At 40.8% G+C, this 16,693-nt stretch overlaps 2 protein-coding genes across 2 annotated transcripts; one reads left to right on the top strand and one right to left on the bottom strand.

The window, feature by feature from the left end:
• Nucleotides 1-356: 356 nt before the first annotated feature.
• On the bottom strand, nucleotides 357-9,206 carry tmem127 (transmembrane protein 127). Its single transcript, XM_088994693.1, has 3 exons — nucleotides 8,583-9,206; nucleotides 8,338-8,502; nucleotides 357-1,719 (listed from the first exon to the last, which is right to left on the bottom strand). Exons 1-3 carry the CDS (start codon nucleotides 8,818-8,820, stop codon nucleotides 1,409-1,411), a joined length of 714 nt encoding a protein of 237 aa, XP_088850819.1. The 5' UTR covers nucleotides 8,821-9,206; the 3' UTR covers nucleotides 357-1,408.
• A 3,891-nt stretch (nucleotides 9,207-13,097) lies between these two features.
• ciao1 (cytosolic iron-sulfur assembly component 1) lies at nucleotides 13,098-16,692 on the top strand. Its single transcript, XM_088994688.1, has 7 exons — nucleotides 13,098-13,514; nucleotides 13,901-14,049; nucleotides 14,128-14,239; nucleotides 15,693-15,781; nucleotides 15,849-16,050; nucleotides 16,127-16,196; nucleotides 16,304-16,692. Exons 1-7 carry the CDS (start codon nucleotides 13,376-13,378, stop codon nucleotides 16,536-16,538), a joined length of 996 nt encoding a protein of 331 aa, XP_088850814.1. The 5' UTR covers nucleotides 13,098-13,375; the 3' UTR covers nucleotides 16,539-16,692.
• The last annotated feature ends 1 nt before the right edge of the window (nucleotide 16,693 follows it).

The following is a 16,693-nucleotide window of genomic DNA, read 5'->3' as shown; positions in this document are numbered from 1 at the left end:
CCTTTTCAAGTTAGAGGCTTGTCATGAACCATTTTCCTCAATTTCCACCAAAGATTTTCAACTGGATTGAAATGATTGCAAAACGCGTCATTGACAAGGGACCTGTACCTGACATGCATCCCATAGCATCAATGGCTGCGGAAATTTGCAACTTTAATAAAAAAAAATGGGGGGGGGGGAGCAGTCATCTTGATAAATCTCAGTGGAAAGGCACCAACGTTTCCCGCATTTCCCTTTTCCAATGGAGTTTCACCATTCTTCACTAAATATAAACTTTCATACACCATCCACAACATTAATAGTTTGTGCGTATGTATTTAAAATGATATTCAGGCAAAATATACAACGTTATGAAATTTTAAGGAGGCACAAAAACAGGTCTGGTCATACATATGTATCGTATGTGCAACATCTGGTGACAATCTCAAATTTGGAGCGGTAAATGCCAAAACAAAAGACAAGTTGTTGTTCTATAATTTTACTACTTTTTTAATGTATAAACAGTATTTACAAAGCGAAGATGAACATATAATCCAAAATCAAGTGATAAAAAGAATCAACTGTGAAACCACACAATCAACTTGGATAATCACAATTTGAATCCTTGCACAAATGCCATGAGAAGATTTTTAAGATTAACACACATTTCTCACATTAACTGAACCGCTACTGATTCACACAATACAAATAAAGTTGCATTGAAACAAATTGAATAGTATGGACATAACACCAAGTAATGCAGTGAGGTTTCTGTACAGGGTGAATCTTATTTTGATAGCGAAGCAGTTTACTGAATGTCCATCGGTGGCGGACAGCTTGTCGTCGCGGCATAGAAAATGTATTTCCTTATCATCTCAAGCCTAGTAACCATGTAAGACGAAACAGCAACAGAAAAAGAAACACCATACAGCTTACGAATCAATAAATAAAGATTGTTTGTTAGTTTGTGTAAAAAAGCAATGTCAAAAAATGCCTCAAGTGTTTCTCTGTACTTTTTAAGTACTATATCATTAATCAAAGTACGTCCGTTTTGTTAAAACATCGGGAGGAAAAAAAATGACAAACAATATGCAAGAAGCCAATCAAACAGTGGTCATCGGCCAGCTTTGATTGTACTAATCAGCATTGATCAGGCTGCTTGATCATTTACTTTACCAGCCATGCTGGGTAATACATTCTGCTTTAGATGAAAAGGCGAGTCCTACGAGCCATTTACATGCAAATCAACATCTGTGAAAGCAAGAACCATTTCTTAGCTCTCATGCAACCAAACACTTCAGTCGTCAGTCGTTGAATGTGCACATTTGCTGCACGCACCACATTCGGCTATTGAGAGTATTTGCAAATATGTATATCCATTTGACTGCGAGCATGTTGACTCCTCAAGCGAATTACGTTGCCCGCCCCGTCAGGGCGTGTACGCCGGCGGAGGCTGAAACTGGTTGCTAATGTCATAGTCGACGGGGAAGGTTTCGCTGCTGTCCTCCATCTCGGAGAGCAATTCTAAAGCCTGCTCTTCCTCCTCGGTGGGGTAGTGGCGCAGGAGGTTGGCGGCCGTGGCGAGGATGGAGGCCCCGCCGGCACCCGCCACTAAGTAGAAGCTGATGGCGAAGGTCACGTACACAAGTGAACCGTGGTATTTTTTGTGTTGTTGCTGCAGCGACAAGATGAGTTCTGAGGCCCAGTAGCAGAAGCCGATGACAGTGGCACACTGCAACACTGGGAGGAAGCAACACAGTGAACACTGTTAGGGAAACGAGACACGTGGAAACAAATCATCCCCAACCACAAAGGTTGGGGATGATACACCAATGCACGAAAAGTATTGAAACCTCATCATCAAATAAGGCTACACAATGTTTTGTTTTTTGTAACAAGTCTGACTGCAAAAGAGCAGGTAAAGTGTCTTACACCTGAAGCCAAAGCTCTCTTCGTTGTTTTGACAATACAGGATTCGATACCATGCTGTCAAAGACGTACAGTGGGACCTCGGTTTACAAACCTCTTGGCTTACAAACTTTTCGGTTTACAAACGTTACATTTATGAACATTTTACCTTGGCAGACAAACTATTTTTCGGGATACACACGGAGCTGCCACAATGAGTGATGTGTCGTTCGTGAACGAGCCCGTTCTCCAAACAAGGAAATGGCAGAGGACTTTTTTTGTCCTCTATTCCCCGTCCCCAGTCGTCGGTTCAAGCAGCAGTGGGGGATGGGGTTACAGACAGAGAGCGAGTGAGGCCGTTCTTCAAAAAACAAAATGTCGTCTTTGGTTAAAGCCACGTGATTGGTCAAGAACCCAGCAACATTAAAGAGACAGGCAGACAGAGAGAGAGAGAGTGTGAGAAAACACACACACACACAAAAGGGAGAGGACAGAGCTTGAAACAAAAAAAAAGTGGAAAAAAAACAAGTAAAATGGTAAGAAAATTGATAGAAAGGAGTCCAAGATGGCGCCCGAGTAGGCAGCAGTCAGCAAGTGCTTTGATGAGCCTTGCTTTTTTTGTTGTTTTTGTCTTGTTTTTGTGTTTTCTTTTGTCACTTTGTGTTGTTGTGCGTCGTGTGGAACGGATACGGATTGTTTTTCAGCATTTTTGGCCACGACAATCATCAAGGAGGAGACTGTGCTGAGCGGTTGCGCCTTTTCGGCACATGGATATGCCAGTACTGTTTTTGAATGGGAGGAATGTCGGTGCCATTCGACTGTCATCGCTGGACACCAAAGGGGCCATTGTACTTTTTTGCGCCTGTAATGGGCAGCATCTTCACAGCCCCGCTTTGTTCAGTGGAAGGTCGGTGCTGTTGGACAGTCTGCGGTTGGATGGATACATGGCTTGAGGAGCCTGCGATAAGAAGGAAAGAGTGTCAGCGCAGAGCGCCGATGCGTAGATGGAACTGTCGCGGGATGGAATTGAAGCTGATTTATGGGGGACAGGAGATGTGAGACAATCTCTTTTCGGCAATGGATGCTACAGCTGCGTGTTTGCTTTCAACATTTAGCTAGTAGTCGACGTGCACATTCCACCATGATGTCCCTGATCCACTGGTGAAGAGACGCTTTGATCCTCTCCTCTTTCATCTGGAACTGCTTCATGTAACAAAGAGGGTACAGAAAGTGCTTAAGAATGAATATCTCTCTGTGTCTTTGTGTTGTCATGTTATTTGTTATTTAGTTTTTTTTGTTCTTTTGACTTCAAGACGGCGCCGCGAGAGTGGCTAACTTTCCAGCAGCTCCTATGTTTTGCTTTTCTACTTTCATTTCTTTCATAACTTTGCTGCTGTGAAATGTAAATTTCTCCACTGCGAGACTAATAAAGGCAAATCCAATCCAATCCAAAGCAGTGACATCTGGATCCATTTCAACTTTGATATTTCAAAAGCAGAGTGTAGACTGGAAGGTTAAATATCCCATCAATCAGGCTCCACAAAAAAACCCGCACAAGTCATCTGTACACTTGATGCAAAAAGCTATCAACCCAGCTAAACAGAACACAATTGATGAGGAACTAGATACAATTATCACAGAGAAAGCACCGACAAGGGATCATTCCTTAAGATGGTGAAAGAAGACTATGTTCCTCATCAAGTGTTTAATGCTGAGGAAACCGGACACGCCATTCCATCAAACCATTAAAGGACAACCAACATCACTTTTTTGTTTTCTAACTGACATTAGAAAAGCGTTTTATAGCATCTAAAATACCCACAACACGCAGTATGTTATTTTTAGTCAAATGCAAAACACCAATAAAAATGACGTAAAGTGTCCAAAATCTGCCAAAAAATGAACCCGGAAGTGGCCAGCTTCAGAAGGTCCCGCCCCCTTGTTCGTGGCGTCACCCCAAGACGTTTTGCCTTGCTGGAGAATCAAAACAATGGCTTCTGATTCGGAGAATATGCTTTCTTGTTACACATCCAGTTATGGATATGATTCAAATAGTTCTGAAGAGGAAAGCATACATGTTTGCAATCGACTAAAGAATGTATTCCGTGCCATTTTGAGGCAATAGGGGGGGAAATGTAGCACTACAAAAGAGGCAGAAAATGGCGACAAAGCTCTGTGTAAGGAATTAATCAGCCCATTTCCACAGGCTGATTAATTCCTTTCACTGAGCTTTGTCGCCCTCTTCTGCCTCTTTTTGGTGCAACACGAAGTTTTCAGACAAAACAAGTACAGCAAAATGCATTGCCGTGATGGAAGGACTGCTACAACGTGTCCTTTTTTCGGTCAGGGGCGGTCCTTTAGTGACGTAGGGTAAGGACTCGTCACCAACTCAAAAACAAGACTTCCGGAATATTCAGCGCGAGTCTTAAAACGTAAAATATAGCTATATGCGGTGGAATCTTTATAAAATACGCTCAGTAGAAGTCATTTGAAGGGATTTTACAATTTATGGACACAACTTTTCCAGAGACGTCGGTTGTCCTTTAACGACCATCACAAAGGTAAATAAAATGACTTTATTGTACACTACAGTTTATTTCTGTAATCAAAATACTATAGCACATTTATTATACATAAAATAAGGTATATTTCGTGTAGTTTTAAGGCTTAGAAAGTAAAAAATTATGTTTTATGGGGACCTGGAAACGGACTATTCTCATTTTAATGGTTATTCTCATTTTTGGGATACACACTTTTCGCCTTACACGCTATGTCTGGGAACCAATTAAGTTCATAAGCCAAAGTCCCACTGTATTTGACAATTCTGTCATCTCTTGTGCAGTTTGGAAGAGAAACAGTTCTATCAAAGACACGATGTGTGCCTGATTTGAGCAGTTTATTGAGACAGCCACTTAAAAGTTTAACATATATATATATATATATATATATATATATATATATATATATATATATATATATATATATATATCATGTATTTCTTTTTTTCATTCGTTTCATCACTTTGCTGCTGTGAAATGTAAATTTCTCCACTGTGAGACTAATAAAGGCAAATGGAATCGAATATATATATATATATATATATATATATATATATATATATATATATATATATATATATATATATATATATATATATATATATATATATATATATACAGTAAAGTCTCGTTATATCGATATTCAAGGGAGTCCGAAAAAATATCGATATAACCGGGACTATCGATATATCCGACCCTGTTTGCATGTAATTTTCTCTGTGCGTGCATAGAAATAGTATCGATATAACCGGGACTATCGATATAACGAGACTTTACTGTATATATATATATATATATATATATATATATATATATATATATATATATATATATATATATATATATATATATATATATATACATACAGTAAAGTATATATATATATATATATATACATACATACATACATACATACTGCCTGAGTAGACAGCCATCAGCAAGTGCTCTCACGAGCCTTGCTTTTTTGTTGCTTTTGTCTTGTTATTGTGTTTTCTTTTGTCACTTTATGTTGTTGTGCGTCACGTGGAACGGATATGGATTGTTTTTCAGCATTTTTGACCACAACGTTCATCAAGGAGGAGACTGTGCTGAGCGGTTGCGCCTTTTCGGCAGCATGAATATGCCAGTACTGTTTTTGAATGGGAGGAATGTCGGAGCCATTTGACTGCCATCGCTGGACAGCTCTGGGGCCATTGTGCTTTTTTGCGCCTGTAATGGGCAGCATCTTCACAGCCCCGCTTTGTTCAGCGGAAAGGTCAGTGCTGTTGGACAGTCTGCGGTTGGATGGATGAATGGCTTGAGGAGCCCGCGATAAGAAGAAAGTAGCGTCAGCGCAGAGCGCCGATGCGTATGTCGCGGCTTGGAATTGAAGCAGATTTATGTGGGACAGGAGATGTGAGACAATGTCTTTTCGTCAATGGATGCTACAGCTTCGTGTTTGCTTTCAACATTTAGCTTGTACATTTAGCTTGTAGTAGACGTACAAATTCCACCATGACGTCCCTGATCCACTGCTGACATGGATGCTTTGATCCTCTCCTCTTTCAACGAGAACTGCTTCATGTCATCACAAAGAGGGTACAGCAAGTCCTGAAGAATGAATGACTCTGTGTCTTTCTGTTGTCGGTTATATCGATACTATTTCTATGCACGCACGGAGAAAATTACATGCAAACAGGGTCGGATATATTGATAGTCCCGGTTATATCGATATTTTTTCGGACTCCCTTGAATATCGATATAACGAGACTTATATATATATATATATATATATATATATATATATATATATATATATATATATATATATATATATATATATATATATATATATATATATATAAATATATATACATACACACACATACAGTGATAACTCGGTTCTCGACCATAATCCGTTCCAGAACCCTGAATGCTTACCTTTTTAGTACAGTATTTTATGCATGAAATTGCACATTAAAATGCTGACCATCACATAAAAATCTTGCTACAAGTGAAAAAAGAAAAGTAGTGCGTACAACTATTGCATTTAAGAAAGGAATAATAGCAAAATATGAAGGAGATGTGCGAGTGTCTGATCTGGCTCGGGCAGGGGCGCTCACACTTTTTTTCAGCAAGGGAGTTACTTTTGAAATGACCAAGTCAAAATGATCGACTCATTATATTTATTGAGAAATATAGTGAAGATTATTGCAATTTATGTTGATGTATATCCGCATGTTGCACAACACAACAAAATTATGTCAATGGTTTGCCATTACCTGAGTTCACTCTGATAACTGGCAGACGAGACAACCGCACTTGAAAATGTCATCGTGAAAAAAGTCATCCACTCATTCCGTATCAAAGTGATACGTTTTCCCTTCTTACTTGGTCCAGCTCTTCCACTTTTTTATACTGTAGCTTACGTTTAAGGGGAAAAACCGAGCGAAAAATTTGGATGTAACTAATGACATCCTTGTTCACTTTGCTATGGGGCTATGGGAGTGAGAGCAAGTGTCATTGTATAGATATTTTAAGAGAAAAGAACATCCTATAGCCGAGTCATCCGTAGCAAAGAGATTTGAACGTGTGAGCACCCCTCAGACAGAAGAGCTCCCCCGAAGTTTTTATGGAAGTGGACTCTCCTTCCAAACAATAAATTTCCTTCGTCTGTCCACCTGCGCCTTCTGCTGACCACCACAAAGGTAAAAAATCCTATTCATAATTATTTTCTTTATGAACGTACCATTAGCCTGGGTTACATTTATGTTTATGTTATTTGTGTCTTTGCCATTCTGCTTTAACATATTCCGAGATATACATTGCTTTTTATGTGATGGTCAGCATTTTAATGTGCAATTTCATGCATAAAATACTGTACTAAAAATGTAAGCATTCAGGGTGTTGGAACGGATTAAAACGATTTACATTATTTGTAATGGGAAAAATTGTTTCGGTGTTCGAACAAATCGCTTTTCGAACAGGGTTCTGGAACGGATTATGGAACGGAACGGAAAAATATCGATATAACCGGACTATCGATATATCCGATCCTGCGGCATGTAAATTTTCTCCTTGCGTTCATAAAAATAGTATCGTAATAAGCAGTACTATCGATATAACCGATATCAATATAACGAGACTTTACTGTGTGTGTGTGTGTGTATATATATATATATATATATATATATATATATATATATATATATATATATATATATATATATATATATGAATGACATACCTATTCATGCAAGCATACAACTATGTCTTGCAAATTTCCACTAGCTCAGTTCTAACATCAAATGTGAAACCCCATAGTTAGGCTAACGAAAAGCATTAAAAGTGCAATATCCACCTTTGAACACAGAGTAGCAATTGAAACATTCTGTTTTTGAACACTATCCAATTAAAAGAATACAAGTATTGTCAATACACAAAAGTAAGTTATTGTACTTTGAAAAAGTGGGACCCTATTAGAAAAAGGAAACAAATCAAGAGTATTGGCCACAAACTCCAAAACCCCCAAAGACTGCAACTTTAGCAGAAAGAAACAAGCAGGGCGTGAATTCTGGAAATATGTCCCTTCGACACCCAACACTAAAGGCCAGCGGATAGAGCTTCCCTTCAAATAGAAGTCCAAGAAGTGTAAATTATTTGGTGTCAAGGAAATTCTACTTGTAACATTTGACTAGATAAGTCACCAATACTGTTAGTAATTAAGTCATACAGGGCACCCGGTCCAAACCTCAGAGATTCGATGAGTCGTAAGCTAATATTTTAATGTTTAGCCATGGTATTGTTTCTTGACCGGAATCTGGAAGCATATATTCTGTCAAACTGTCAATTTAATGCTGTACTGTGAATCACTACCAGGAAGTCAGTCAAAAGTCACGATAGGAAGGCTGACCTGTGAGGATGTGTGCAAATGCATATCTTCGCGTGATTTTGAGGGCAGGGTATTTCGGTCCAAACACATCCAGGAGGAATGCAGTCAGGCTGCAAAAGATGCCCAGGAAACAAAAGGCTGCGATCACTCGCAGCAACAATATGGTCTGTGGGTTCAGGCAGTTATCTGAAAGACAAATCAGAACAACCAATTACACCAACATCAGTGTCTCTCAGCAGAGTGTAGACACGAGTCCTTGTCCTTACCACTCAGGAGCTTGGGGTCGATGTAGCCCAGGACATCTGCCACCCCGAGCTCTTGTCGGGGGCAAATGCCTCCATGAACCCGGAGCCATGCTGGTTCTGCCAGAGCCGTGCACAGGGCAGTTATGGAAAGTGCTCCGGGCAGAGCCGAGACGAGGCTCCGCTCAGGTTGCTTGGGCAAAGGAGTACCCCCTCTCCTTCTCCGGCCACTAGGCCCGGTCGAACCCGGCGTGGCATACATGCTGGCCCGGTCCTTGTTGCTTTAAACAGCACGGACGACTCCCAACACGTATCGAGTGAACAGCAAGCAAATGTCTCGATCGCCGCGGTCCCAAAATCTTTCAATTAATAAAGAGAATGTATCGTCGACAAACGATGAGCAGAGACGGATTTCAGGCCTGTTAGCTGTTATTAGCGTCTAGAGATAGTCATAAACTAACATCAAATACCGTCGAAAAACAAAACCATGTAAATTCACACAAAAAAACACACCACTGATTTTTTTCGATCAATCCAAACAATTGTCCAGTCAAAATAACGATTGAGACGCAAAAACGAAACCAAAGAACAAACAAAACAAAAGACAAGCTACAACGGCTTCCGGTAGATTTATTGACTTCCTTGTTCACCACATTCTTCTTCGCCGTTGCCCCAACACGCTTCTTGGATACACAGTCTTGAGTGCTGACCTCTATGAATAACTGTCAAAACAGCAAGTGTAAATTTCTCTTGCATCTCTTATAATATGAACTAAATACAGTATGCAACGGTTCCAATTCATCCATCCATCCATCCATTTTCCGTACCGCTTATTCCTCATTAGGATCACGGGGGTGCTGGAGCCAATCCCAGATGTCTTCAGGCACGAGGCGGGGGACACCCTGAATTGGTTGCCAGCCAATCGCAGGGCACACAAGGACAAACAACAGTCACACTCACACCTAGGGACATTTTGGAGTCTTCAATCTGCCTGCCATGCATGTTTTTTGAATGTGGGGGGAAACCGGAGGACCCGGAGAAAACCCACACTGGCCCAGAGAGAACATGCAAACTCCACACAGGGAGGCCAGACCGGGACGCGAACCGGCGACCTCTGCACTGTGAAGCCGGTGTGTTAACCACTTGACCGGACCGCCACGTTTCCAATTAAATTGTGATTTTTTTTTTTCTGGAGATATATGTTGAACACACAATTCAACTAAATTCAAAGTCAAAGTCAGCTTTATTGTCAAATATGCTAATATGCATGACATACAGCACAGATGAAATTACTGTCCTCTCGGACCCAGCATGCAAATTCATATTGATATAGCATTTTCTAGCTGCAACAACGCACTTTCCAGAACACGAAAACAACCTTTGTGATGGTCATTGATGGCTTGATGGAATGGCGTTGGAGGTCGGAGGTCAGAGGGAATTGCTGTTTAGAAAGAGAGGCACATTCCATGAGGACTGTAATTAAAGAAATAAACTGTACTGTAAAATAAAGTTTTATTTACCTTTGTGATGGTCGTTGATGGCTTATGGAAGGAGAGTCACGTTCCATAAGGACTGTTGGTAACTCAACCTCTGGTGTGGCTTCTCTTCTTTGCTTCTTTGTAAACTCCTCATCATTTTTGCTGATTAGAAACCTCTTAATTGACACCTGTTGCTTTCTGACTTGTAAGGTCTTACGAAACTGAGGCATCACATTATCGTTCATCATGTTGATGACTCTCATAGCCAGTCTTTGGCGATATCGACGTGAATTAGCCGTGCTTTCTTGCATATAATTGCTTTACTCACGCTGTCGATGGATAGCTGCTTTTCGTTAATCCAAATTAACAGACGTTTTTCAACTTTGATTGCCCGAGACCGTTGCTTTGACAGCACGGAAACACCATTTGCAACAGACGCACCTTTGATGGCTTCTCGGTTGCGGAGGATGGCAGCAATGTTTGACTTAGCATAGCCGTACTCGGCCGCTAAATCACACAAACGCACAACTCGTTTGTGTTCTTCAATTATCTCCTTCTTCTCCTCTACGGTGATTTTGTTTTGTGTCTTCTTCGACTGAACACGCGCCTGTGGTGGGTTTTTTTTCAGTCCCATAATAGCAAAATTATCTGCAAAAAGCTCCTCTGAGGCTGTCGACGTGTGCATTCAAAGAGAGGAGGTGTGGAAAGGCGCGCCGGCTGGAGCGCTGTTCGGTCGTGTGCTTCCGCTGAAGATCCGAAGATCACTCCGCCAGAACCGAAGATGACTCCGCCAGCCATGGTGGGTGTGTATCGCGAAAAGTAGTGCGTATTCCAAGGTTTAATTTTCATAAATTTGACATTCGTAAACCGAAAAGTTCGTAAGGTAAGGTGTTCATAAACCGAAGTCTCACTGTATGTTGAACTGTTTTCTGCGACTATATGCATACCTACCTTACATATATGATTTTTTTACATTTTAGATTACATCTGTGTAAGCTCTCAGTCGTACAGGAGTGGTCCATCGATGAGAAGGTTTCTTCAGCCGTCATTTGTACAAATTTGAAGGTTTCGGACATTTCGCCTCCTATCCAAGAGGCTTCGTCAGCGAACTAAAGTCTGACTGGTCGTATCGGCCCTATTTATATATCCCTACTGTCCAGCCATGGCGGCGCCGGACACAGCTATGATAGGTCCCTACTCTCAGGTTGGGGGAGCAGAGGACCACTCCCTGTGGCCCCACTGATTGTTCCTACATTCCTGACTAACGACTGGCTCATTTCCCCCACGCCCACCGGTATCACCTCATCAGCATTACGAATCTTGCCTAACCTGTTTTGCCTAAGCAGGCTATTGTATGAACGATCCAAATTGAACCTCACCCCACCAGACCGGTTTAATGAAGGATTTTGTTGTTTTATAAGAATCGCTTCTTTTACCCCCCTTTCAAACCATCTATGTTCTTTCGCTAAGATTTTAACCTCCTTGTCGTCAAATGAGTGGTTGATAGCTTTTAGGTGCAAATGTACTGCCGATTGAGGCCCACTTGTATTATCCATGCGATGTTGAAGTCTTTTTTGGAGAATTTGTTGAGTCTCCCCAATGTACTGCTCTTTACAATTTTCATTCTTACAATGTATGGAATAAACTACATTACTTTGTTTTTCATTTGGTAGCCTATCTTTTGGATGCACTAATTTTTGCCTTAACGTGTTTATCGGTTTGAAATAAGTATGAATTTTGTGATGCCAAAAGACTCTTTGTAATTTTTCAGAAACTCCTGCAATGTAAAGTACTGCTACTCCTCTCCTTTTTGTATCTTGAGAATTATTGGTTTCATTCCCTATTCTTTCTTTCTGACATTTGTTGAATGACCACTGAGGGTACCCACAGTTAGTGAGTGCTCGCCTGGTATGTTTTGACTCCTTTTCTCTACCTTCAATGCTAGTTGGTATTAGTTTAGCCCTATGCTGGAGGGTTCTGATAACTCCTAATTTGTGTTGTAAAGGGTGGTTAGAGTCAAACAGTAAGTATTGGTCAGTGTGCGTAGCCTTCCTAAAGACTTCTGTTTTTAGCGCTCTGTCCTTTTTTATAATTACTTTACAATCCAAGAAGGCTAGTTGGTTCTCTTTAATGTCCTCACGAGTAAATGTAATGTTGATGTCTACAGAGTTGAGGTGATCTGTGAAGGATTGAATTTCTTGTTTTTTAATTATGACAAAAGTATCGTCCACATATCTAAACCAGTGTCTAGGTTTTGTCCCTGGGAAGGATGTGAGGGCCTGTTTCTCCATCTTTCCATGTACAGATTAGCCACGATGGGTGAAACTGGTGAGCCCATAGCACAACCATGAATTTGTTTATAGAATTTCTCCCGAAATTGAAAATACGTAGTGTTAAGGCAGATTTCCAATAATTTGCAGATGTGATCCGCTTTAAGTTTGGTTCTTTCATGCAGTTCTTTAGATTACAGTACAAATATTTCGCGGCTTTTTTGTACTTCTGGGTGGTGTTCCTTTTTCCGTGTATGATTTGATTAGCGGAATATAAACCACGGGGTTTTGTGACTTCACAAAACAAGGAAGTACCCTTGAGCATGCACATGATTTGTTTCCGTATTATTGCCATCGTCAGCCAAGTAGTGATGGGAATTACGGCTTTTTTTGGAGAGCCGGTTCTTTTGGCTCAGCTCACTTAAAAGATCTGGGTCTTTTGGCTCCCAATCGTTCCTTAGTCTTTCTTTTTTTGTTGTTGCTTAAATTAATGTACTACCAAAAATATACAAGACATGATATCATTTTTAACATATATGTGACTTTATTTATATTCCTGTGTGTGTGTGTGTGTGTGTGTGTGTGTGTGTGTGTGTGTGTGTGTGTGTGTGTGTGTGTGTGTGTGCGTGTACGTGTGCGTGTGTGTGCGTGTGTGGCTTCTACCACAGATTTTGACCAATCACGTGCGACTTTAACCAAATGGGTGGCGGATTCGACTCCTATAAACGGATCCCTATTAAGACCGTCTTCAGTCGTTCACCTCAAAGAGCCGGTTGGTTCGCGAACGACACAAAACGATTGCGTAAATGCCCATAACCAACATGGCGCCGTTTCCGGATTAGCTCTGCTTTTGTAATTTCGCACTTTGTCTGGCGGTATAAATCGGAGATTGCCATTATACATCCATATTATTAGTAATATTCTGCTCATGAAACAAGACCAAATTATTTGACAACCTCTTTATTTATTAGCGGCGTGCTGTATTTTCTTCGTAAAGTTCCGCGCGGGTATTCTGTCACATTGGGCATCAGCCAAACCAAATTATAATATCCGAGCTGACACTTGAAACATGAATGAGAATTTAACTCTGATTCAAAGATTAAACGCGCACCCAGACTCGAGGTGCTGGTTTGTTGGCTGGAATCCAAACGGGACTCTCCTGGCCTCGTGCGGGGGCGACAAGGCCATTCGGATCTGGGGACGAGAGGGTGAGTATCCCCCATCCCATCATGTTTAAAACTGTCAAGGCGAATGCACCCTTCCTTCGGTATGCTCATTTTCTCTTGTAGCACCACTCTTCTCCCTCCAATCCTCTTCTTTCACCAACACTCTATACCTGTACAGTATTTGGTTTCTGCTCCTGCAGATCATGTGAAAAAATCTTATGTCCACTGGGTCATTTCACAGAAACAGAACATTCAAATATCGGCATCACCTCTAAAATACATTTAAAATACATTTTCACATGATAATTATAAAAAAAAACACAACACAAATATCAAGGTGCATATTGGTATACCATAATCATGAGCTATTTTCTATTCTTCATGTTTGATTATATGAGACATCCTCAAATACAGTTTTGTACTTGCAGGTGACTCGTGGGTCTGTAAGGGAGTGCTGGAGGATGGCCACCAGCGCACTGTGAGAAAGTTGGCATGGTCTCCGTGTGGGAATTACCTGGCTTCTGCAAGCTTTGATGCCACAACATGCATCTGGAAGAAGAAAAATGACGAATTTGAGGTACGTTTGAATTTTTAAAACTGTTGTAAATGTTTGTCCTGTGATGAAATCACAGAGACTCTCCTCTTCTCCTTTCAGAGCTTGACCGTTTTAGAAGGGCATGAGAATGAAGTGAAATGTGTGGCTTGGGCCCCTTCTGGGAACCTTCTGGCAACATGCAGCCGGGACAAAAGTGTTTGGATTTGGGAAGGTGTGTATTACATGCTACATTTAGATTTTCAGTGACTGAACAGGATATACATATACAGTAATACCTTGGCTTATGAACGCTTTAGCTCACGAACTTTTCGCCTTACGAACATTAAATTCACAAGAATATAATCTTGGCATACAAACTAGTTTTCGGCAGAGGAACCAAACCACACAGCTGGCGGACTACTTTTCCACACCCACTTCCTTTGAGTGCAGACATGGTTTGTTATCGAGTGGAGTGCATTTGCGATTATGGGACCGACAAAGACCCCACCACAGGCTAGTGTTAAGCCGAAGAGGACACAAAATGTCAGTTTTGGAATGAAAAGAAACAAAGTATGCTAAGTCAACCATTGCTACGTGTGGCTAAGGGTGTTTCTGTGTTGTCTAAACAACGGTCTCAGGCAATAGAAGAGGTCGAAAAACATCTCTTGATTTGGATTAACGAAAAGCAGCGTGAGTGAGGGTATTATCACAGAGAAAGCACGGCAACTTCACTCTGATATCATCAAGAGGCAACTACATCAACGACCATCACGAAGGTAAATAAAATGACTTTATGATACAGTAGTTTATTGCTTGAATTACAATCCAATAGCACATTTATTATACACAAAATAAGGTATATTTGTGTACACGTGAGACGCAGCTTCAGGTCAAATGTCAGTTTTGGAATGAAAAGAAACAAAGTTGTTCTTCTCTCTTAACCACTGTAGCGATAATCGTCACCAAACGTGCTGGCAAAACAAGAATTATATAGAATTTGAAAGTACAGTACTGTACTCTAACACGAACGAAGAAAATGCTGTCGAAGGAGATCATTGAAAAACACGAACGAGGTGTGCGTTTCTGTTACTTAGCTGTCCCAGTACCATTACGCTAAGTCGACCATTGCTACCACCCATTGACAACTACCATCACAAAGGTAAATAAAAGGACTTTATTATCCAGGACAGTTTCTTTCTTTAATTACAATCCAATAGCACATTTATTATACATAAAAATAAGGTATATTTGTGTAGTTTTAAGGCTTATTTAGAGGAAAATTATGTTTTATGGGGACCTGGGAATGGAATATCCTCACTTTTAATGGTTTCTTATGGGAAATAAATGTTTGGCAGACAAACTTTTCGCCTTACACACATTTTCTGGGAACCAATTAAGTTCGTAAGCTGAGGTAACACTGTATTTTTTTTGCATTAAAACTGGATGGATAGTGATTTTTGACTCATGTATGTCCAGGCCAGACTTGTTTGGTAAACTTTTGTGCAGCTGTCATAGTAAATGCTGAAAAGACCAAGTGTCTAGATGTTTCTCAGTTAACCCAGTTTGAAGTGGCTAACTATCCTGTCACAATTCCTTTGCCTTTATCTGAGTGTAAGCTTAACTGACAAGACTAATATTTCTGTACAAATAGCACAGTTGACAGCTTGCTCTCTTTTATTTCATAGTGGATGAGGAAGACGATTATGAGTGTGTTACAGTACTGAACTCCCACACGCAAGATGTCAAACATGTCACATGGCACCCGACGCAGGAAGTGAGTCTTAGCACTTGACCATTTTCTTATTCCTTGCTTCTGACTTTTTTTTTTAATGTACATTTAGCTTCTGGTCTCAGCAAGCTACGACAACAACATTTGTATTTACAAGGAGGTGGATGACGACTGGGAGTGTCAGGCCACACTGCAGGGCCACACATCCACCGTGTGGAATCTTTCATTCAGCCCCACTGGAGAGAGGCTGGCGTCATGCAGCGATGATCGCACAGTCAAGATTTGGAAGGAGTATCCAGCTGAAAGTGGTCAAGGTGAGTTGATTGGCAAAGTGAGCCTCCTTTTGTGTTCTCGTTGTGGAATTGACCTCAACCTTTGTGCTGTGGTCAGGTGACATATCATGGAAATGTGTGTGCACGCTCTCTGGTTACCATGGACGCACAGTGTATGACGTTGACTGGTAAGTTTGGTCTCTTTGTCAATTATTTTTTCTATGAAAGTAGATTGAATAAAATGTGTTTTTTCTTTTGGAGTTATTTCATTGAAGTCACTTTGTGTCCCTCTCAGGTGTCGCCTGACTGGGGCCCTGGCAACAGCTAGCGGTGACGATGCGGTGCGAGTGTTTAAGGAGGAGGTATCAACTGACCCTGACCAACCGCTGTTCTCCTTGGCTGCACACATGCCCAAAGCTCACAGCCAGGACGTCAACTGTGTGGCATGGAATCCAAAAGAAGAAGGACTGCTGGCTTCTTGTAGCGACAGCGGTGACATTGTCATCTGGAGGTTCCAAGAGCAGGACTGATGATCATTGTAGCTGCAAGGTTACAATCCCAAGTGTGTGCTCCAGTCTCATTCATCTTCATGAATTTACTTTAGGTGTTCAAAAAAAGTACAATCCATCCAACAAATTGCCTTATAGGTTTCAAATGTTTTGATAAATGATCACAGCAACACAAC

This window comes from Hippocampus bargibanti, linkage group LG04 (assembly GCF_051943395.1).
Source record: "Hippocampus bargibanti isolate YZ-2025 linkage group LG04, ASM5194339v1, whole genome shotgun sequence".
Classification (NCBI taxonomy): domain Eukaryota; kingdom Metazoa; phylum Chordata; class Actinopteri; order Syngnathiformes; family Syngnathidae; genus Hippocampus; species Hippocampus bargibanti.
This window is presented reverse-complemented; position numbering and strand designations above follow the sequence as displayed.

Bases quoted from the DNA above. Each gene is read 5' to 3' on its own strand.
- tmem127 (XM_088994693.1), bottom strand. From the start codon at position 8,820: ATGTATGCCACGCCGGGTTCGACCGGGCCTAGTGGCCGGAGAAGGAGA. The intron at 8,503-8,582 runs GTAAGGACAAGG...TTTGTCTTTCAG, and splicing joins CGACCCCAAGCTCCTGAGTG to ATAACTGCCTGAACCCACAG. The intron at 1,720-8,337 runs GTCAGCCTTCCT...GCTTCCTCCCAG, and splicing joins ATTTGCACACATCCTCACAG to TGTTGCAGTGTGCCACTGTC.
- ciao1 (XM_088994688.1), top strand. From the start codon at position 13,376: ATGAATGAGAATTTAACTCTGATTCAAAGATTAAACGCGCACCCAGAC. The intron at 15,782-15,848 runs GTGAGTCTTAGC...ATGTACATTTAG, and splicing joins CATGGCACCCGACGCAGGAA to CTTCTGGTCTCAGCAAGCTA. The intron at 16,197-16,303 runs GTAAGTTTGGTC...TGTCCCTCTCAG, and splicing joins ACAGTGTATGACGTTGACTG to GTGTCGCCTGACTGGGGCCC.